Below are 24627 nucleotides of genomic sequence, written 5' to 3' on the forward strand. Positions count from 1 at the left end.
TTGCAATTTGATATTTTCCCCCAAATCGCACAGCCCTACTTTTGAGTGCCTACTTTTACTTTTAAACTACCTTTGCTGTCATCTAAAAGACTGTTCACATCAATGACAATAACTATAATGATAACTTTAACTATAAAGTTTTAATACTCATTCTAATTCTGTGAGAATAAGAAAGTGCACTTGACATCTGCTGTATAACAATACTGAAACAGAGGAATGATACTTTCAGAATGTTTCTTTTCTACATGATGAACAAAAAAAAAAATACTGACATAAATAGTTTAGAGATATTGTAATAGAAAATGTTACCATCTATTTCTGCGGACGCTAATATATTAATCGTTATAATTTCATAGGTTTTTATAGTCATCGTTCTTGGTGTGAATGCCTTAACAATCACTTAAGTTTAAGTCTAAAGATATAAAAATATTAATAATTTAAGTTTGTTCAAATACACTAATAATTTAATGTTAAAACTATTTAAATACATTTAATATCAAAATGAATATCCATTTTTCAAACTGTAATGTAATGTCTAAATTCACGTGTGTAGTATTTAAATTTGATTTTAGCTTTTAACATTTTAAATCTTAACTTATCTTAACTTCTTAATTTATTTTGTTGAAAATGTAGAATTGTGTTGAATAATCAGCCATCGAATAATATGAAAATAAAAACAGCTTATCAAACAGCAGTAATTCATCAAACAGTTATTAATCAACACACTTTGGTTTTTTGTGTTTTGAAAATTGTGTTTTGTTGAACACAAAAGAAGATATTTTGAAGAATGATGAAACCAAACAGTTTTGGTTTCAACACTTCCAATGTATGCTCAAAAAAAATCTTTTATGTTCCACATAATAAAGAAAGAGGTTTGGAATGATATGAGGGTGAGCAAATTATTAGAACATTTTAATTTTGGGATGACCTATCCCTTTAAAAGAGGCAGTCCTTGAGCTTCACGCAGGAGATCGCTGTAGTTGGATTTGGAAAACCTGTGTAAGATGATGGGACTAAGCCAAAGCTCAGTTTCTGTCTCATATGGAGTGTAAATGTTTTAGCTCAATCCAGCTCATGAAGATCCGGCTTCCTGCAGAGTTCAGTTTCATTTCTAACAAACACCTGAACCAGTAAATAATGGTCTTTCCACTCATTCAAAAATTGCAAGCAGGTGTGTTGGAACTAAATTCTGCAGGAAAAGTAGATAATCACTGTTGTAGGAGCTCCAATTATATAAAGGGCAAATACTTGCAAGGAAACACCAACATGGAAACTGGTGTGTCCTCAATCCGATGTCTAAACAACATATCCATACATTATATACCCATCACCCTCATGACAGTATAATCTATATAAAAAAATGCCCCCCAGATGCCTTCACAACATCAGCAGTTGCACAGCACCAATTAGGGTGACAGTTACTGAAATCTTTACCTACATGTCAAGGATGTCAGCTGACTGGTTAATGCCTTTCCAGAGATAATATCTAATATCAGATATTGCATTACCCATAAACGGTTTTGTGTGTTAAGTTAATATGTTATTCCTGCCCATTATTGGTGTTAAAAAATGCAATGCAGTGTTGTTTTTGTTAGCTAACTGCTAAATATAGCTTTGGTTAATTGAAACTCGAATAATAAAATATTAACTAAATGAAACGAGTTTAATTACAAAAATTACAAAAACTAAAACTTCAAATAAAAATAAAGCTAAATAGATAATGTATATTAAAAAGTATAATTAATATCATTAAATACTTAATTAATATAATTAAAATTAAAATGTTAATAATCTAGTAGAAAATATTAATAAATACTATAGTATATAAATAATATTACTAAAACATCTCTGGTACAGTACCGCAGTACAAAAAAAATCAAGAAGCAAATTCTTTATGTGGGAGACTGGAAAACTTGTGAGCAGTTAATTGCAAGCATAAACATGTTTTTATGTTTTATGATAGCACACACCTGTTGAAGAACAAATAGGATCAGCTGACAGTCCTGACTAAGATTCAAAGTAGAACAATGGAAACACTACATGGCAAATATCACAAGCTGACTCAAAGGCCTTTTGTACAGTCGTATTCTTCACACAACGCATTCAAATCCACCCACAACAAGCAAACAGCTTCAGATGCAAATTAATAATTGGGTGGATAAAACAGCACTTATTTAAATCAGCTCTCAAACCAAATAATCTCAAGGGTGATTACATTTTAGCTGAGAACTGATTCAACAGAAATTAGGAGGGATAATATGGTATTGTGTGATAAGGGTGAAGACTTGTGGATGAGTTAAATCATAAATGTGTTTGGGTAAGCCCTATCAAACCAGAGATTGAAGATATTAGAGTGATGGTAATATGTGGCAATGACTCACTGGACCTATTTCACAGTGAACAAAAAAAAAAAAAAAAAAGTAGTGGAACGGCAGGGTCAGCCAATGGGATCTCGTTTAGGACAGAGGGAATAAAAAAAAAAAAGTGTCATTAACTCAGTTAGCACATGGGAGGAATGGTATGTTTCATTTGCAGCAGACTATGCGAGTGATATTGAATGATCTCAGGCCAAGAAATTCATCCCGCTGCACAGCACAATAAACCTCTTTAACTTTAATGCCCATGTCTGCTGTCTTCACAGTAGTAATAAGCGTTATCTATGTGACATTATGTTACTATGTTAAATGGTTAGCTTGGCTTCTTCAAAGCTCAACTGCAAATGTCGGTTTTTAATTTTCAAAGCGCAACCAATGTTGCAAACATTCTGCCAAATATGACTTTACAATCTGTTACACTACCATTTAAAAGGATGCTTATTTGATCAAAAGTACCGTAAATGATGATCCTTCAGAAATCAATTAAATATGCTGATTTGGTGTGCAAGAAACATTGTTGAAAACATTTGCTGCTTAACAATTTTGTGGAAAAAAATACTTTTTTTCAGGATTATTTGATAAATAGAAAGTTCAGAACAACATTTGTTTATTTGTAATAGATATACATATTATTTATTTGTAATATAAATCAGTTTTCACATTGTTAGTCTTAAATGTCACTTTTGATCAACTTAATGCATCCTTGCTGAATAAAAAAAATCTTACTTTTGAATGGAAGTGTATCACTTTATAATAATTTTCACTAACATTAAAAACATTCCAATGCATAACAGATTTTTAGAAGCACACCACTGCTCAAACTCATTGACTTCTTGTGTGACGTTACGACTAGTACAGCAACACTGACTTCCTCACGTAATATCAATATCATAAAACAACATCCTATTGGAATAGTCGCAATATCCTTTTGATTTCTTTAAGACATGGAGTTCAGCTGACACTAATAATACACTGGCAGGGTAAACTGCCCATGCTGAACAAGGTTAACATTCATAGGAACACCATGGAAACGTGGGGCTGTGCAGAAAGCTGTCCTTGAATCTTGACGCATAAAAAAATAGAAAAAAAAAATATCTTGAAAGTGTCCTTGTGCACATCGTTTCCCACACAGATATTAAAAAATAAAGAAAGGTGACAAAAAAGGGTGGGAAAAAGCAACAAATTTACAGAGTTCCACACTGTTTTCTATAGAACTCGTTTCATTCCACTTCATTCATAGATCCTCTATCTGGGAAGGGATCTATGAATGTAGGCAAGCTTTTCAAAATGCTAGCTTTCGAATGGAAAACAGGCCAAGGCCCCAAGGACACTCCCCCTGAGGATATTTGCTCTGCTCAATCCCTTGAGCCTCAATCCTATTATTTTCTTCTTATTTTCATAGTATGCAAAGGAGAAATTCAGACTCAAGACAGCGATAAAGTCAAAAGTGCTAAATCAATTTGTGGACTTCAATGTTCAAAACATTATAGACACATTCCTAAAACGAAATTTTCATTCCTTTCAGTGCACTTTAAACAAGTTATGGGACACTTAAGTAAATCCAAAGTTCACGCACAGAGTTCACACAGTTCAAACTGTTAGCAAAGTAATGTCAGCTAGCAATTCCAAGAGATTGGATCTGGCATTTACACACACAATATGATCAAATGTTCTGTATTTACCGTGTCCGTAAGTTTGTTGGACTAGGTTGCCCATCGTAGACTGAGAGGATGTCAAAGTCCTCCTCTAAGGCAAAGCCTTGAAATACCAACTGTATCCGGTTGTGTTCCTGTGCCACAATCACCCACGTGCAGTTGGCGTAGTTGGGATATCCATACGGGTATCCGGGACTTTCTACTGTCCCATTTGGACTGTGTAGTGTGTGACTGCAGTTTTGAGCTGTGAAAAGGAGAAAAAGAGAAGAAAGTATTATACAAAGTGGATTAAAAAAAAATGCATTCAAATGAGGAATCAGGCAAAATCTACACACTATTATCAGTCTAAAGCATCTAGGAACAAAAATGTGAACTTAGGAAATGTGAATTTACGCATGTATTCCTTATCAGTAAGTTGGTGTAGAATATTTGCAAACAATGCTTTATGATTTACAGCCTTCTGACGTGATGAATATGTTAATTTGCCAGTTCGGTCTGTGCCTTTAAAGGATTAATTTACATTCATTAATGTGTTGTTTGATCTGACAGGGCATTAAATCATTTGTTAGTACAATAAAATGCTTCCATATTTACATCCTTATAATTATCCTTATAATGTCCATGTAATTACTTAAGTGTGTACTCAAGGTGCATATAAATAAGACAAGCTAAAATGACTGAACTTGTATATCTGCTGCAGTCACACAGGACCCAACAACATGGCCCAACTACTCCCTGCAGTTCATCTTTTTAATGGAAGTCTTAAATCAATGTTCAAAAGACAGTTGTGAGTACAATTTTTAAACACATTTTAGCTTACAATCTTAATATAAAACTGGTACAGTAAGTTAAATTTTGCTTTGAAACAACTGCATGCAATTAAACTGAATGCATAAGAAAAATACTAATTTCAGGCAGGAATTAGACAAACTTGTTTGCATTGAAAAAAAAAAGAAGAAGAAATTGCTGCCTATGGCTAATTTCATTATCTGCTAAATGACTACGGAGGACTCCCTCTGTGAAGCTAATTTGTATAAACAATTTATGAATTCAAAAATAAGATAAAATTTTAGCAAAATAAACATTAAAAAAGCATGAATCAGACAAATTTGTAAAATAAATGCATACTAGTGTTGGGCAATATGCTCAATTTTCATATCGTCCTATCCTCAGCCTGTGAGATCGCCGATACACGATATTATCGTGCTAATTTATGTAATTATTTACTTAGTTTCGTTGCGAGAAAGTAAACCAACTCCAGCGTAAGGCTAAAAGCAGCCTAATGTTTTTAATATGACTGAATTTGTATTTAACATAACAAATTAATAGAAACATCGTCAAAGGCGATATCTCTTTCTATCGTCAAAACACGATACTATCGTCTATCGGCACAACCTTAATACATACATACGCAAATATAAGACAAAACAATGCAAATGGATACATCATCCTATATTTTATCATTTGATTCCTAAATGCATTGGAATTTATGTGGGGTTAGGCGATTAAAACGGCATTAGAAATGCCTAATTAGAGGACATCTGTTATCACTAAAGCCCATATTCCATAAAAACAATCCCAACACACCAGCAAACAAATGAGAACCCAGCATGACCACATACAACACACATTTGTCTAACACATTCGAGTGGAGATTACACTAAGATTACACTTCATGAAAAACCAAGCTCAAACAATATGTCACAAATGCACAAATATTTAAAACATTTACCGAAAACAAACACAATGTGTCACAAAGTCATATTGCTTAATGCAAAGATCCTATATTCTCAATATTCTCATGTCATTATGCATGAAAAAAAAAAATTCTTATTCAGTATGCATAAACTGTGAAGGTTTTTATAGTATAACTCTTAAGCACAACTGGGATTTGGATTTCTTAAGGCGGAAAGCTTTGCCTACTACCATAGAATTTCAATAATTAAGTGAAAACGTATCTGAGAAAGGAAAAACCTGAGGTGCTTTTTAAAAAAAATAAAAAAATAAGAGTTTCTCAAACAGCTGGAAAACAGCTGAGTGCCATTCAAATAATCCGCCTTTGGCCAGTGGCCATATTCAGTGCAGTTTTCCAAATGATAATAGAACAGACTGATTAGGAATTTGGAAGACATCTTTCTGTGTTTAAAAGGCATGGTGTCTGTGATAAAAGTACTCTTGATATGAATTATTTAGGCTAGAAAGTGTCACAAAATAAGATGCTAAGCACTGAGTGCTGGGATTCATTTGACTCATATGATGTTTGTGACTCTTTAAGATTAATTTCAAGCCTGGTTGCTTGACTCATGTTCTAACCACACCAGATTATCATAAAACTTGGAACTGCAATCATATTTCTAAAAGCTGGAATGTGCAATGGCAGTAAAAAAATCCATAAATTGTTGCACTCAATCCCAAGGGAATGTTCATGTGAGGTTGGGCCAGCATGAACCATTGAGAAAAACACTTGACCTCTGGATACAGACTCCTTTATGACGCTGTGGGGTTTTACAGCCACAAGTCTTCTCTGTGAAGCACTACAATATTAAGAATGAAACCCGGGTCATTTCAGACCACTGAGTGGAATGCTGACAAAAATGAGGAGATTCATTCAGCACAAAATAAGAGACTCTGTCCAACAAGAACAAAATGTGGACAAATTCAACATTGCTGTTCATCTTAAATGAACTAAGACTGAGATGGATGGGAGTATAAATGAGACACATTCACCCATTTCTGGCCTTCAACTCAGTATTGCACGGTTTTGAACACATAACAGCGTTTTATCCCTGCATCTGTTGTGAAGCCTGTGTACATTTGTTCTGTAGCTAAATGAATCAGCGTTTTTTGACAAACTGGTTGTGAAAGATCCACTTGCTCACTCACAAAAGGCTTGTTCGAGATGCATCAGCGCTGCGCAGACCGATCGGATTATGACATCAAAGTACCGCGAGAGTGATTGGAGAGCAGACGACTCTTTAAACTATTGAATTGCTCTCGCGATACTTTGATGTCATACACCGATCGGTCTGCGCAGCGCCGATGCATCTCGAACAAGCCTAAAGATACATGATTCATTCCAGAATGAATCAGTTCAGAAAGAATCGGTTGATTCAGTGACTCCCTCATAAAGACGGTCACTTTCGCCACCTACTGACACACCTGTAAATGCAAGTTTTCGTGCAGCCTAATAATCTAATAATTTGAGTGATTATTCAAAATAAATGAAATGCCTTCATGTAGCCTACTGTAAAAATGTTTTGTCCGGTATCCTAAAATGTGCTTGTCCATGAATTCTGTATGCAATAATCGAATGTAAAAATAAATTATCATAGTTTTTTTAAGGTACATAAACAGTAGCCTACATTGCATACACATAGTTCATGTGAGTGACTCTTCTACTCACAACTGCAAATCCTGGCCTGACTGGAAGAAAGAGGACATTGTTGGACAAAGAATGAGGTAGAATGTCTCAAATCAAGTCAAAGGCATTTGCTCTGCTTGATCTTCACCCCTTAGTTTTGCTGTGAGCTTTGGGTTATTGACATGTTGGAAGGTAAACCTTCTTCCCATTGACAACTGCAGAGGGCAGCAGATTTTCCTCAATAATTTGATGCTATTTTGCCCCATCCATTTTTTCCCATGCAAGTGCTCTAGTCGCTGCTGCAGAGAAACCCCCCCATAACAGGCCATTACCACCTCCATGCTTTACTGGAGGAATACTGTTATTTGGATAGTGAGCTGTATTGGATATCCGCCAGACATGTTTGGTGTTGAGGCCAAATAATTCAATTTTAGTCTCTTCTGCCTCAGAATCTTCAAGATGCGTTTTGTCAAAGCTCAGTCGTGACTGCATGTGGCCTTTCTTGAGGAGTTTTTTTTTTTGCAACACTCCCATACAAGCCACATTTGTGGAGAATTTGTGCTGTTGTCACATGCACACAATGACCACGCTGTCATAAATTCCTGCAACTGCTTCAGAGTTGCTGTAGGTCTCTTGGTCGCCTGTCTGACCAGTTTTCTCCGGCTCTTTCATCCAGTTTGGAGAGACGTCCTGACCCAGGGAAGGTCTGTGTTGTATCAAATACCTCCCACTTCTTAATAATAGACTTCACTGTGCTTCTAGGAATTGATAAAGCCTTTGAATTGTTTTGTATCCATCTCCTGACTTGTGCCTGCTTTTTGACAGTGCCTTGCCACCCATAGTTGATTGTTTGCTTCAGCTGCACTATCAAGGACTGAAATGCTCCAGGAAAGCTCCTTTCATGCTGAGCTAATCAAAATGACCACATCTGATCACAGTTGAAAGTCAAATGGCTTTGTGTGATATTAAGGTGATTGGCTACACCTGATTGAGTTTACAAGTCATTTTTAGGAGGGGGTGATCCTTTTTCCAGCTCAGTGATTCGGTTTTATGCCTGCTTTTTGACAGTGCCTTGCCACCCATAGTTGATTGTTTGCTTCAGCTGCACTATCAAGGACTGAAATGCTCCAGGAAAGCTCCTTTCATGCTGAGCTAATCAAAATGACCACATCTGATCACAGTTGAAAGTCAAATGGCTTTGTGTGATATTAAGGTGATTGGCTACACCTGATTGAGTTTACAAGTCATTTTTAGGAGGGGGTGATCCTTTTTCCAACTCAGTGATTCGGTTTTATTTATTTATTTATTTCTGCCATGTTAGTGTTATATGTTTCACTTGGATGTTATAAGTGAGTAAATACAGCTGGATAAAACAAAATCTGTCTTCATTTCAGGCTGCAAAGCAACAAAATGTTTATTTTCAAGGGGGTGATTATTTTCTATACCCACTGTATGTTCTTGTCTTCTTCAATTTAACTTTTTAAAGACTGCTCTTAAAAAATAGAATTCAAATTTTACTTAAATTAGGATTATTAATCCCAAATAAAGATTTTAATCATAGGATTTTTTTCCTTAGAATCTCTTCTTGAATCCATCTCCAGGTTCCTCACGTTTTAAGTGATTTGAATAAAGTGTTCATTTGAATGTATCCAGCTGAAAGGAAAAAGGAAATGCATTATGTAACCTCTTAAAGAAGGATAACCCCCACACTCACAGTAGCAGGTAATTTATTTTCCTTGAGCATAGATTTACAAATGCATTATGAAAGTAACAAGTGAATCGAGTTGACCTGCATCAATACAGTGCTGCATAAATCTCTAAGGCATAAAAAAGCTCCATACAGTAGTATTTCATCCATGACGCTTTATTGATTTTTTACAAAAGAGTCTCACGCAGTCACAACATCATGTGTGTTCGCGGTTATTTCTCCAAACATTCTGGCTGAGGCACATATTTAAACTCTCTGAGATCCCTGAGTCTTCAGTCTTATACTGGGTTGCATCTGTTTAGTGTTTTCCCAAAATATTGGTGGAGTGAAGTGAAGGAGAGAGACGTTTGACCTTGTTTAGCACGACTGCAGAGACCACCTCCAGAGTCAACCAATGTTTGTTTTGCCGCCGCTGCTACGGGGCTGCAGCGCCTCGGCATGACACTTTGATAAATCGATCGCTGCCGTGCCATACTACGGCAGGACAGCAATCCATCAGAATGCCGGCAATCAGAGATCTTAGGAAGGAAGGGGAGTGGGAAAGGGCTGGGCGAAAGCAAGAGGAGGGAGCAGCTGGACTGTACTTTGTCCACCTCTTTAACTAGAAGTCAACACACCATCACCATGTTTCAAAACCTAGTGAGTATCTCCAGAAAAGCATTTTATGGCACAAAGAAAAGCAAGCATCACATCTATGCTTCACTGATAAGGCAATAACAGAATGCATCTATCCAATCCCATCCAATATACTGTAGTGGACAAAGTGAGAGAAATGTGGTTAAATATTCTTAAATATTTTAAATACTATTAATAAATAAATAAATAATGAGACAAGTGTCCTGTGTATGAGGAATGCTATTTATATCTAATATACTATATATGACATCACTTGTGAGGCTCCAGGTTTTGGAACAGAACTCATGACATTCATACTGAGGTAACAGCAGTCTGTCACTGGCAGAAAAATCTGGTTTAGTTGACAGACTATTCCATAAAGCTTTTGATATGTGTATGAATACATATGACATTGGAATTTGATGCTAAAGCGCAGCTTTAGAACATACCCTGGAATTAGTGTATGTCTCTGCGTGACATTGTTTGACAATAACTTAAGATTCATAATGAGAAATTACATTTCTTATGCCTGTTATCTGCACTAAAGCAGATAACATGTTTTCTGTTCATTTATGCTCTCTTTTGCCATTATCCTGTTTCCAGCTTTTTCTTTAAACTCAGTGCATCTGCTTTATTATCTCCAGATTGCAGCAGACCAGCTTGATGTGGACTGGACTGGAGTATTAGATCTTTACCAGAGACTGATGGATGGATGGATTATCTATGGATAGACAGATTATCTTCATTATTTTAACTATGCTTTTCTATCTATTAAATATCATTAGATTTTTACCAAAAAGTTAATAGTTTTGTAAACATTTTTCATGTATACGTATTATACATTTTACAGTTTATTTTTGTTTGTTTGTTTTTTTAAATAGGCTCTAAATTAGAATAGAAGTTAAATGCTAACTCAAAGCAAGACATAAAAATGCTACTGAATTAAAATTCAGTTTGCTGGTGTATGGATTAATTTGTCAAGAGTCAAGATATCGCAACATGAAGCATGTATGAATGTATGAAGTGGTGACGTCTTGACTGATTGCATTTTAATTGTAGGAAGCAACTTTAGTGTGGCTTAGTTAATATTCATGAGCAAAACTTTAACCATAGAAGTATTCATAAATCCTGGATTGTTTTGTTTTTCTTTTTATGGTTACTTGATTGAGTGTATAAATGACAAGTCTGAATAAGAAAGCTTAACAAAACCCATGAAGTTAATTTGGTTCCAGGATTTTGAATAAGAAAAAGATCTTGATTCCCAACTCCACAAATAAGTCATTTTTATAAAAGGATTAAGTGATTTAGATTCTGTGAAATAATATATAAAGGAAGCGCAAGGTAAATAGTATATGTCCTGCTTACGGCATGATTACTGCTTATTAGCATGTGCTTTGAAACATGCCGTGCATTGTGAATTGGGTTAGTATTAATTTAATCAGTCCACCTGTCTTTTTTTGGGGTATAATTTATATATACCCAAAACTGAGATGAGACATGTAGCAAACACATCAAGGTGAAACCTCCCACTTCTGACAGAGTTAAAGCTGAGGCTAATGCCTCGCCAACCATAGCAGATAATCTTTACAATCTCTAGAAATGCATTCCCTTTAGCTTTGCTGCCATAGCTCTGCTGTAAATTGGGCACCTAAGAGACAAATAGGTCTGACTCACCCGTTTTCATAAGCACTTCAAATGGATCATATTTCCTTTTTTCAAGGACCAGTGGAAAATGTCATTAGGGCCTGAGTTCAGTTACACCATACCAACAAGGCAGATGTGAATGGGGATTTCAAATACACCAGCACAAGAGGAAAAACAACCTTAGTCCCACAAATCTCTCTATGTGCAACCAGCTGCCTTCTAATGCATTGGCTGCAGGCTCATCATATCTGCATTAACCGAAGAATGCCCGCCATTACAATGGAAATTGGCATCCTCAGCTTTCCTGGGTAAAACCATACATTATGCTAATGTTTGCGCAATGTGATTGCGGAGAACATTAATACAAAGGCAAATGCTGTGGAAAGAGGAGAAAAGTAGCTCTACTTTAAGGAGGTAACATATTAGTTTTTTTCCATTGGGTCAACAGACAATAGAAACAGCTGGAGTCAGCATGACACTTCCAGGTGCATGTAGATTTGACAATCATTGTATGATTTGGCTCTATGATGTTTTAACACTCATATTCGCATAAATATCAGGTTAATAAACATTTAAGTACAAGCACACAGCTTGCTTGTTGATCTGAGGAAATGTTGCCATATTAATCGACCTACAGAATCAACTTCCATCGAAATCAAAGGACACATTTGATCAGTTCATGCATTTTGCAGGAATCAAACCCATTGTGGCATAATGTTGTTTTCCTCAAATATTAATTTCGACTTGTCCCTCTCTGTCTTTAAAACAAGCAAAAATCTGGCTTGCATTGAGATACTTACAATAGACGTAAATTGCACCAATCAGCAAACATTAAAATACTCAAAAGCATTTCCAAAACTGTGTTAACATGATTAAAAAAAAAAATTTACAATCTCTAGAAATGCATTCCCTTTAGCTTTGCTGCCATAGCTCTGCTGTAAATTGGGCACCTAAGAGACAAATAGGTCTGACTCACCCGTTTTCATAAGCACTTCAAATGGATCATATTTCCTTTTTTCAAGGACCAGTGGAAAATGTCATTAGGGCCTGAGTTCAGTTACACCATACCAACAAGGCAGATGTGAATGGGGATTTCAAATACACCAGCACAAGAGGAAAAACAACCTTAGTCCCACAAATCTCTCTATGTGCAACCAGCTGCCTTCTAATGCATTGGCTGCAGGCTCATCATATCTGCATTAACCGAAGAATGCCCGCCATTACAATGGAAATTGGCATCCTCAGCTTTCCTGGGTAAAACCATACATTATGCTAATGTTTGCGCAATGTGATTGCGGAGAACATTAATACAAAGGCAAATGCTGTGGAAAGAGGAGAAAAGTAGCTCTACTTTAAGGAGGTAACATATTAGTTTTTTTCCATTGGGTCAACAGACAATAGAAACAGCTGGAGTCAGCATGACACTTCCAGGTGCATGTAGATTTAAATGATTTGGCTCTATGATGTTTTAACACTCATATTCGCATAAATATCAGGTTAATAAACATTTAAGTACAAGCACACAGCTTGCTTGTTGATCTGAGGAAATGTTGCCATATTAATCGACCTACAGAATCAACTTCCATCGAAATCAAAGGACACATTTGATCAGTTCATGCATTTTGCAGGAATCAAACCCATTGTGGCATAATGTTGTTTTCCTCAAATATTAATTTCGACTTGTCCCTCTCTGTCTTTAAAACAAGCAAAAATCTGGCTTGCATTGAGATACTTACAATAGACGTAAATTGCACCAATCAGCAAACATCAAAATACTCAAAAGCATTTCCAAAACTGTGTTAACATGATTAAAAAAAAAAATCACTTACAAACTTTTTTTCTGTTTAAAGTTAATAATTCCTACAATCATAACATGACAATAAAAAGGATAAGCCAGCTCAAATGATACACACATTTTAACAGAAAACGAAATATAAGTGCTTTAAAAGAAATGTAAGCTTCACATGTATGCGTGTAAATTCTCAAAAATTGGCCCAATTTATTTCCATTGTAAATGCTTCACTGCAACCTTGATTTTCACCGTTTTCTTTTTCTTTTTTTTAATAAAAGGAAACAGCAGAGCTGTGTTTATCAACATTATGCCACAAATGCATTTGATGTAGTCAAATGCGTAATGCCAAGTTCACACTACAGGATTCAAATACTGTATCTAGCATGATAAATATCTGGACCGACTCGACATCACGTGGTGTCAGGTTTCTCGACGAGCTACAGCCAATGAGAGAGCAAGGCATGGGTTGAGGTCAGCTGAAGAAAAACAACAGCAGCAACATGGCTTTGAGAAAAGTTTGGACACAAGTAGTGTTGCTTTCGTCAACGAAAATTATGACTAAATATCGTCGTCAACGAACCTTTATCACGTGACAAAGACAGCTTCACACAAAGACTACACTAAAACTAAAATTAAAACAGGCTGCCAAAAACAACACTAGACACAAGAAATGGAGCTAAATTTTTCAGAACAGATCATCACGCAAACAGCTTACAGCACAAATTTCTTTCCGATGTCCATTTTCTAATAAACAACTCCTGTTTCACATCATTCTTGTTCCACTTCTCGCATGTGTTTTCATGACAAAACGTGGTTTGGGGACCGTGTAGAGTCGTTGGGTAACAGAGTTGTTGCCAGCTCGTGTAGTGTGTGACCACCTGTTGCGGATCATTTATGTAGTGTCACGTAGTGTGAACACCACAACGACTTCAAGACAGACAGCAAGTCATGTAGTCTGAACAGCACAGCGATCTGCCGATGTTTAAAGTCATGTAGTCTGAACTAGGCTTAACTGGTATGTGTGTTTAAGTGTTGATTGTATATGTGAAGCACCACGACAGTCTGAACTAACTGCCCCAAGGGGATTACTAAAGCTCTAAACTAAACTAAACTAAACTAAACTAAACGAAACTTGTACTGAATGAGAAATATTGCTTTAAGATGATCTAGGGTCAAACACAGTGTGAAAAGGCTGTTGTAAAGTTCATCACAGTTACAAAAAAAAAAAAGCTTAATTGTGAGTAGTCACTTCTGTTAAAGTCTTTATTATTATATGCATCAGCTCAAACACCTCTGTATTAGGTTCACATTAAATATATATTCACAGTGTCTATGGTGACTACTAAGATATGCCGTTGTGTTTGCATGAGGTTGATGTTTTAATTCAGCCTGGAGCTAAAAATGATGTCGACCTGCATGTTAAAGTGACTTAGATATTCATTACATTATGAATATTACAGGTTAGTGTTTTGTTACTTTGCTATGAGCAAAGAGCGCTTTAAAATGGACTGGGTGGCCTCAATAGCTCAGCGTTTCAAAGAGATGTTCCTGACCGAGCAGAGAGCACACACAAGGAGTGTATTTCAGGCAGAATTTAGTGCACTTTCAGCCCCATTACGGAGCCACAATAGCCCAGTGTTCAGATCTAACATGGGTCTTCAATGAAACTGGCTTCAGTCGGCTCCAGCCATCATAGCTTTGTGCGGTTAATCTCTCTGCCTCCACCTTCTAGCACACAGTGAGCAACGACTGAGGGCCAAACCATTGAGGAATTACCAAATAACTCATGCAGATTCTTTTTCAGGGCTTAAAACCGCATAGCTAAGCATTGCATTTATTTTCTCCATGATTGAAGTTGTGTCTGCAAACAAATTTGTTTAGATTCTCTTTAAATAATCCTACAGTTTCTTTTATGTAGGTCTGAATGAGAGGATGAACAGGGAATGAATGTGGCCCTGTTTGTTTATTGTGCTGAGGCAGTATGAAGGTGTCCCCATGCCAATGGCTAAGACATGGGTGAGAAAGACATAGACTTTTAATGAAGAACTCTGTCACCCTCTCACTGATCGCCATTCTGATAAATCCGTCCCTCCTCTTCAAGGATGTAATTAATGGACTGAAAAGTTAAGATGGTTCTAGGGGACTGCAGTCCAGAGGGACCCAAAACAATAACAACAGGATTGATGGAGGTTTAAGTACAATAAATGCAATGTATGTTTACAATGAATGAATGAATGAATAAATAAATAAATATTCTTCTTTCTCTGAGATAACTATTCTATTCAACTATTCTATTTTAATAAATGTGGGATCAGACTGATTGGAGAGATTCACAGGTCAAGAGGGGCTGACAAATTACCAGCAGGATTGATGGAGGATCCAGTTTAATGTATAAAATAAAATAAAAAAATAAAATAAAATAAAATAAAATCCAGCTTTGTTTGCCATCCATGTGTCACTGGATCGATGCTGTTTTGGTAATAGAATAATTAAGGTACTAGAGAATTAAAATGATTATATACAGAATGCCATCGATTGTCTCGTATGGGAGAGGATAATGACTCGTGCTTATAGTTTAATAATTTTTTCCAATTGTCCCTTGAACTTAAATTGGCTTAACAAAGTGAATATGCACTTCGAAGTCTGTGTGACATCACTTCCTGAATGTAAACTCAGTCTGTATACCTTTAAAGGGATAGTCCACCCAAAAATGAAGATTTTGTCATCATTTACTCACCCTCTAGTTGTTGTAAACCTGTTGACTTTCTTTCTTCTGTGGAACACACACACACACAGAAAAAAAACAAAAACAAAACATATTTTGAAGAATGTTTGCATACAATTGTATTGTATGTCCATACAATGGAAGTAAATTGGAACCGAAACTGTTTGGTTACCAACATTCTTCAAAATATCTTTTTACGTTTCACAGAAAAAAAAAAAAATAAAATCATACAGGTTTAAAACAACACGAGAATGAGTAAATAGTGAAGACTTTTCATTTTTCACTATCCTTTTAAAGTCGTGGTCACATTTGCAAAATCTGCATTCTTGCCCTCACATGAAACTCCTAATCACATGAATTCTTATTGGAATGAATGAAATTCGTCTGCAAAATTTCACAGAGCAATGGTAAATGTGATCACACCTTAAAAGGCACAGTTCACCCAGAAATGAAAATTATGTCATCATTTATTCTCCCTCACGTTGTTCCAAACCAATATGAGTCTCTTTCTTCTGTTGAATACAAAAGAAGATATTTTGAAGAATGTTGGTGACCAAATAGTTTCCGGCAGCCATTGACTTTAGTATAAAAAATACAAAAAAAGAATCCCATCAACTGTTTGGAAACCAACATTCTTCAAAATATCTTCTTTTGTGTTGAACAGAAGAAATGAATTCATACAGGTTTGGAACAAGCAGAGAACGTGTAATGACAGAATTTCATTTTAATTTCATTTTGGGGTGAACTATCCCTTTAAGAAGTATGTTTTTGCCACTGTCTTTCTGAACTGCTAAACTGACTTGTTGACATAAATACAACTTTTGGGGCATTCATTTGGCTAAAAACCCATAATAATATGTTGGAACCCAAATAAAGCCCCAAATTCCTTTTCCAGCGTATCGCAGAATTTTCCTCCCAGACATGGTACAAGCAATGGCTGACAGGTGTGTTTGCAGTGACAGCGGCTCCACACTGACATGGATTAGAGCGGATAACAGGCTGCAGCAACCGGTACACTGCGACCTGACGGCTGTCCGCCTCACTCAGGTCTGTTTGTCTCTAAACACCCGTACCTACTGCCTATTACCTCACTCTTGTTTTCTGACCTGCGCTAATTCCCTGCTCTTTATTAGACTATGTCCCTCCTTATATTTTGGCATCAATCCATTTAACTCGCCACTTAATTGTATGCGTTAAATGACGGGGTGAATATTACATTCTATATGAGGAGAAAAGCTGGAGGTAGTCTGCAGTAACTAATGGCACCCCTCGGTGGAGCACTGACAAATAAAATCAAATTGCAGTCCTTTGACTGTGATGCATTGTGCCAAAGAGGAACGGAGGATGGTAGGGCACAAAAGCATAAAAAAGCCACTGAAAAATGGAGAGAAAGAGAGGGAGCAGAGAGGAAAAACAAAGCAGTTTCGAATGGAGGAGACATAAAAGGATTAAATGTGTTATCTAATCACAGCAGATAAAAGATAAGAAAACACTACATCAAAGTTCTGAAGAGGACCTGGAAGTGACAGGCAGCAAGGCAAAAGAAATCTCCGTTGTCAATCTATAAGAGATAGCGGCCACTGGACGGCAGGAGGAGACCTACACGTTTATATCCGCAATGAAAAAGCAAATGGACTGCTATACTATCAGTTCTATCATAGTTTTTGGTCAGAGAACCTTAACCATTACACTTAACTGTTTCAGAGAGAATCCATTGTAAAAAAATCTGGGCAGAATGTATGAACTTTACATTAGTAAACTACTGTATAATTTTCACACTTCAATTTCAATTCAAAAGGTCAGCAAGTTTTTTCATGTTTTTTTAAAGTCTCTTATTCTAACCAGGGCTGCATTTATTTGAACAAAGATACAATAATAAGATTAATATTGTGAAATATACAATTATTTTAAAATGTAATTTACACATGTGATCTAATATGCTGATTTGGTGCTCAAAATACATTTTTCTTATCGTTATCAGTGTATCAATCAGTTGTGCTGCTTATTTTTTTTAGAAACCAAAGGATTATTTGATGAATAGAAAGGCTGAAAGAACAGCATTTATTTGAAATATAATTATTTTGTAAAATGATAAACATCTTCATTCATTTAATGACTCTTTTTAAAATAAATAAATACAAATCTTACTGACCCCAAACTTCTGAACAGTATGGACATTACTTTTGTGTTCTTTCAGCCACCATCACACAGAAAATCCAACACAAGCTTTACAATAATAGGCCCATTTGTCACAATATGCTCCAATTCATGTTTGACCTTGAATCACTCTTTGTCCAAAAACCCAATATACTTCAAAGTATACTCTAATAGAAAAAAACAATCTTACAGCTGAATACAACTAAAAACATTTACATACAAAATTCCCTCCGTGCCTGCCATAATGCCAGTTTCAGCTCTGTCAGGTACATATTTTCTTTGGTTTGTCTTTTAACCCGGGTCTTAGCTGTGTACCATAATGGAAGCCTACATGCATTTCACAGATCCAAGCTGAAAACCTCTTGAGCCATAATAATTGCATTTCCATATCTATGTAAATTTATCTGAAAGCATATGTGTGTATTTCACAATCATTATACTCAAACAAGACAAAGAACATAGAACAGCTACAAAGACAATGAAGTCAACCATTTTTACTGTTTTACATATAGAAAGTTTCACATTCCATACTTTTTGTACACTTTATATAGCTTTTTTTCACAGTTTTGTGTTACATATTGTGTCTGTGTTTGTGTGCAGAGCTGCCTGTACTGTTCTTCAATCTCAGCTTCATCAAAAGCATTTCTATGTATGTCCGGTAAACCCTGTGTAATAATAAATTTAACTGTTGTCTTCTACATTAAAAGGATAATTTGCCAAAAAATGAAATTCTGCCATTATCCCCATATCATTCCAAACTTGTACGACTTTCTTTCTTCTGTGAAATATATTTTGAAACTGGAAAGTTTTTTTTTTTTTTTTTTGTACAATGGAATTCAAAGTCCAGTGTTGTTTTGAACGCCATTGACTTCTATTGTATGACCAAAACACATTTTGTGTTCTGCAGAACAAAGCAAGTCAGTCATACAGGTTTGGAACGACATGAGGGCAAGTAAATTGCTAAATTATTAGTACAGAAATATCCATTTAATATGATGACCATAAAGTCACACATGTATCTGATGTTAACCGTAGTGCATTCAAATGAGGGAAACTTTTGGTGTACTATTAATGTACAGGTAGCTGTGTAAACAAATCATCTCATTTATTGCCAAAGGCATCCTTCAGCCCTTTGGGAGATGCATGCAAACAACGGACCGGTTTAGCAGTCTTTACCTTTAAAGTCTAAGCAAACAGATTGGCAGGTGTTAATTTTCTTGGAACAGGTTATAATGCCTGCTTGTGCTATAAAAAGAGAACGGAGAGGAATGAAGAGATGAATAAGCAATGACATGAGTAAAACAAATGTTAGCAAGTATGAAAGTGACAGAATATTATAGTGAAGGAGGTTTCTATGACACATAACACCATTTGAGTGTAAGAGTTGTCCCCTTTTGAGAGAACCAGCTTGTGCTGTGCTGTGTACAGCTGTGCTAAATGCTCTGGTGGGAGCTGTCCGTGGTCCTAATTGGAATGCAGCTGGGGATTTCAACTCTAAGAGTCAAATCAGAAGCCGACGGTTACATTCAGACAAACATTTAGTGTTACTTTGTTCTCAGTGTTACTTTGCACAAAATATGTCTAACAAGTCTTTGTTTGCCAAGGCAGACTTTGAGTCGTTTGTGAAGACAACCAGTAGCAATGAGCAGAGCTGGAGGGGAGCTGTCCGTGGTGCTGAAGTGTCAGAGAACACCAGCACCCATAAACTGCTCTAAGCGATTCCTTCAAGTCTCCTTTAAACACATGTTACTGGTCAGCTGACAAATGTATCATGCTTACATAGCACTGGACCTTGTTTCAAAACAAGAGTGCACAATCTCTGCTTGGGTTTCAAAGGAGCTTGAAATTTTCTCCCTAAGGTATTCTCAAAAGTTACAAAATTGTGTATGCTCAAACAACCAAAGGGACTGGCCAAAACTGAATACATGTGGCAAGCTCCCTCCAACATGATGAAAAGATTTCTCTGCATGCTTACAAATTTTCGTGTTCAGTAGAGCCTTACACCAAGTTGCATCATGTAAGTGCATTGGTTTTGTGACTTTGACCATTTTATGAAGTCAAGTGTCTATCAAAGATTCTGGGCAAGGAAAATGGGATTGAGCCAAACAACCATGATGATTAGTTGTTAGTGATATTGTTTGGCTAAAATATGAAAAAATAATTTCATGTCATGTCTCCAGAGAAGTGACTTCTGATGCTGAGCAAGAGCACATGATTAACCAAATAACTTCTTTCACACTACAGTATATGACAGAAACAGATTAATGGGATTATTTTATAATATATATTTCTTTAAATTCAAATATTTTACTTTTGAAAAGATGAAGACTACAAGGTCACTATAAAAATCTAAGAAAATAACTGCCATCTGGGACTGTCGGAACTGCAGCATGTCATATTATAAACATTAAATGAACCACATAAAAAGAAACAAACAACTTCATGTTCAAACAAAAATAAGAATAAACTAACTTTTTAAATAAAATCCAAATATATGTGATGGTTATAAGTTTATACGGTGATTTATACTTATCATCTGGTTCACAATATTTTACTATAAATATTAAATTTCACACACACACACACACATAGATTTTACAGGAAAATGGAATGTATATTTTCAGAAATATTGTCATTTTTACTGTAGACTACATGGTAACTTAACCAAAACAGTTTGTATTGTACATTTTTCTGGTTAAAACTATTTACATTTAAAAACATTTCGTGCAATTTATTGTATGCCCTCTTTTTTTACATGATGAGTTCAGCCATGCCCCAGTAGCTGAAGAGGCATTAAATTTGCATATCATTCCAGCTAGAAAAAAAGTCACCAGTCATAGTTTATGTTCTAACACGAAAACTCTAAAAGGCTTCCAAGATAAACTCGGTTTTTTAATGAAGCATGAGAGACTCCACTGCCGGCTATGTGTAAGCGCAGCTATTCTGAAGCTCTAGTGCCGCTCAATGGAAAAAGAGGGAAACTGCTTAACGGCTTCGCGAACGCTTTCCGGAATCGGTCAAAAACGCAGTACATTCTGCTCTTGATATTACTGATTCGACACCATACAATGTGTAAACATAAAATGTCGACCCGCTTTGTGGATTCTTTTACCACTTTTATCATCATGTCCTAACTATCAATAACTCTTGAGGAAAACAAGACTTGAATCTCAGTAGCGCGACACTGTTCAATATGCTGCTGAATTAAAGGGATAGTTCAATCAAAAATAATGTATAGAAATTATCTGTCGTCAATGTAGCCTCATGCTGTTCCAAACCTGTGTGACTTGTTGTTATCTTCGCTTACGTGGAAGAGAAAATGAGATGATAGAACGACAGTCACGGTGTTAAAAGGGAAACTATAAATCCTTTCAGTGGAGTCTTGACACTTGTTTTTAGCTAAATGTGGGCTTAAAACCATCAGCAATCTAACTGCAAATTCCCTTCAAGGTAAATGATGGATGGATATTGGTTGGGAATGCCACAATTTCAAGAAACGCAACAAATAGGCTAATGATTCCTACGATAATGACTTGGCTCATGGAATGGACGGAAGAAGCATATCCCTATTATGGTCAAATACATGCTGAAAATAGCGCAGAGTCAAAGACTTGTTTTGTTGGCATGAAACCCTCCTTTCTCTCCAGCCTCCACATACGCCCCCCTTCCTCCCAAACTCACTCATTCACTCTTGGCTCTCACACGCACGAACAAACCTGTGTGACTTGTTGTTATCTTCGCTTACGTGGAAGAGAAAATGAGATGATAGAACGACAGTCACGGTGTTAAAAGGGAAACTATAAATCCTTTCAGTGTATATCTTGACACTTGTTTTTAGCTAAATGTGGGCTTAAAACCATCAGCAATCTAACTGCAAATTCCCTTCAAGGTAAATGATGGATGGATATTGGTTGGGAATGCCACAATTTCAAGAAACGCAACAAATAGGCTAATGATTCCTAAGATAATGACTTGGCTCATGGAATGGACGGAAGAAGCATATCCCTATTATGGTCAAATACATGCTGAAAATAGCGCAGAGTCAAAGACTTGTTTTGTTGGCATGAAACCCTCCTTTCTCTCCAATTGTTCTGAGGTGTTATTCAAAGTATAATGCAACATATTATGCCTACATGGGGCAGACCAAGGTTGGCAAGAAATAACACCAAATGCACTATGAAAAGTACACAAGGCTGTTTTGCATCGAAATACATTCACGCACAAATAAATGACACACTTGGCTACTGTATGTACGACCTCTTCATGCAATTGACTGGTATGTATCTCTAGTCTTCTGCTTATATCCATTGATGCCTGGTAGATCCGTACCAATAAAACGCACGACCCAACATTACATGTCATTGGCACAGAATTGACAATGACAGCACTCCATCCACATGTCAGGAGTAAAAGGGTCACATATGTAGCCTCCAAGAGGGTCGCGCTCACGGCAACAGGACCACATGCAGCATAACGGGAAACTCACCCTTAACCGATGCAGCCAGCAGCCCCATATAGAAGAACAGCACCCCGCTCCAGTGATGCGCCTGTACTCCCACCTTCATTAGCGCAAAAATCCTTATACCATCCAGTTTCCTCGTCCCGTTATATGTACATCTGCACTCTGTCCTCACGAGTCCCGTTCTGTCAAGTGACAGTCTGTGTAATGTGAGAGTCAATATAATGGGAAGGCGACCTCTGGTGGCAAGCGGACAGAATGTCACGGACAGGATTCGTGACATATATATAAACTGTTTTGTTTTAAATAAAACAGCAACAGTGGGCTATTTTAGTAGGCTGATATACTATTTTTTTAATTCATATTTTGAAATAGGTTTTATTTTATTTTTTTTATTATCTTATTTTATTTTAGGTTTAATTGTTACTTTAATATTACCTTTAATCATTTTTTAAAAATGTTTAATCGTGTTTATTTCTCAATATGACATAGCCATATAGTTTTTTATTAATTTTATTTCAGTTTTAGTTTTAGTTAATTTTAGTACATCAAGTTAAACTAAATTTAAATAAGAAATGTTGTAAAAATGTTATAATAAAAACGTTTTATATTAGATATATTTCAGTTAATCTTTATTTTATTTCAAGTAACAATATTTCTTTCTTTCTTTCTTTCTTTCTTTCTTTCTTTCTTTCTTTCTTTCTTTCTCTTTCCCAAAACTTTTTTTTTCTTCTGCGAAGACTCCTACAATCCATTCAGGTGACGTGAATGATTTGTAGCTGTTTGCATAATTATTTTTGTTTATATTTGAAATTCAATACAATATTTAATCTAAACATTATTAGCGCAAAAATCCTTATACCATCCAGTTTCCTCGTCCCGTTATATGTACATCTGCACTCTGTCCTCACGAGTCCCGTTCTGTCAAGATTCAAAGAGGCGCGCATGGTGGGCTTTTTCTTTGATAGGCACGGTTATCAGATGGTTTTAAAAGGAAGAGTCACTTGGTGTCGGCGCTGAGAAAAATCCCAGTGCATGAAGACTGGACCCTCGCAGCTGGACTGAACCATCTCAAGCGAGCCGCGGGGTGAGCAGATTCTAATAGAAGCTTTCTCTCCTAAAACCTGAAGAGCTGATAAGGTGAACTGTATGGTGTCTTCAAGCTCACAAGAACGTTACAGACGGATTAAGTCTGGAAAGCGATTCAAACGGATGATGCGGCATACGCCCGTACACTCCCCCCACGCGCGCGTTTAAATTTAATTTCCAATGAATACAACGCTGAAAATACACGTTTCTGTCTTTCTCCCAACGAGTCACTATAAGGAGCGTTAGGATACACTCGCTGTCACCGCCCACTCGTGGAAGTTTACAGCCTTCATCACTGTCTAAATCATTTCCAGGCGTGAAAATAGTCGTTAAGGGATTTCCACCTCTGGGCTCACTGTTTCAAGACTTAAGCAAATGAAGTGAAGAGCGCGACTGCAGTACGAGCTCACAGCATCTCTCTCTCTCTCGCTCGCTCATACTTTGAGTTTTTAGTTTTTGGGGTGTGTACTTCACAGTTGATGCTTATTTTGCCTTTTATAGATTTGTATGTGACAAATAAAAGAGTTTGATCAGACTCGGTGCCCTAATTCTGTGATCCTAATGCAAATACTCGATGCAGCATGAACGCTTCACTAAAATATGCCACCTCTGAGGTGGTTCTGATGCTGCTTTTTCTTCTCTTTTTCTTATGTGTAAAAATTGTCATTACAATTTCCAGGCGTGAAAATAATCGTTAAGGGATTTCCACCTCGGGGTTTACTGTTTCAAGATTTAAGCATATGAAATGAAGAGCGAGATTGCAGTAGGAGCTTACAGCATCTCTCTCTCTCTCGCCTTTGCAAAAGTGTGCAAACAACATAGACAATAAAATCTATGATTGTAAGAATGCATTATATGATTAAAATGTATAATATAACAATTTAATTTAATTTAATTTAATATAATATAATATAATATAATATAATAGGCCTAAAATTGAAAGACAAACTTACTGCTTAATATGCAATGAAAGAAACACAATTTACCGAGCAACAAGCATAAGGTGAAATATCAACAGTGATGGTATGTGATGGTATGTAGCCTAGT

General features: G+C 36.3%; 1 protein-coding gene across 1 annotated transcript in view; it reads right to left on the minus strand.

Annotated features, from left to right (window-relative positions):
• The window catches only part of LOC107698986 (CUB and sushi domain-containing protein 1-like), a 320519-nt gene extending 297847 nt beyond the window's left edge, over positions 1 to 22672 (minus strand). The window contains exons 1-2 of the mRNA XM_016500120.1: positions 22519 to 22672; positions 4058 to 4274 (exon numbers count right to left, since the gene is read on the minus strand). Coding sequence (XP_016355606.1) covers positions 4058 to 4274; positions 22519 to 22597 — 296 coding nt within the window. The 5' untranslated portion in view covers positions 22598 to 22672. The remainder of the gene's footprint in view (positions 1 to 4057; positions 4275 to 22518) is intronic.
• Between the last annotated feature and the right edge of the window lie 1955 nt (positions 22673 to 24627).

The sequence above is a fragment of the Sinocyclocheilus anshuiensis genome, unplaced genomic scaffold (genome assembly GCF_001515605.1).
Source record: "Sinocyclocheilus anshuiensis isolate Anshui unplaced genomic scaffold, SAMN03320099.WGS_v1.1 scaffold74, whole genome shotgun sequence".
Classification (NCBI taxonomy): domain Eukaryota; kingdom Metazoa; phylum Chordata; class Actinopteri; order Cypriniformes; family Cyprinidae; genus Sinocyclocheilus; species Sinocyclocheilus anshuiensis.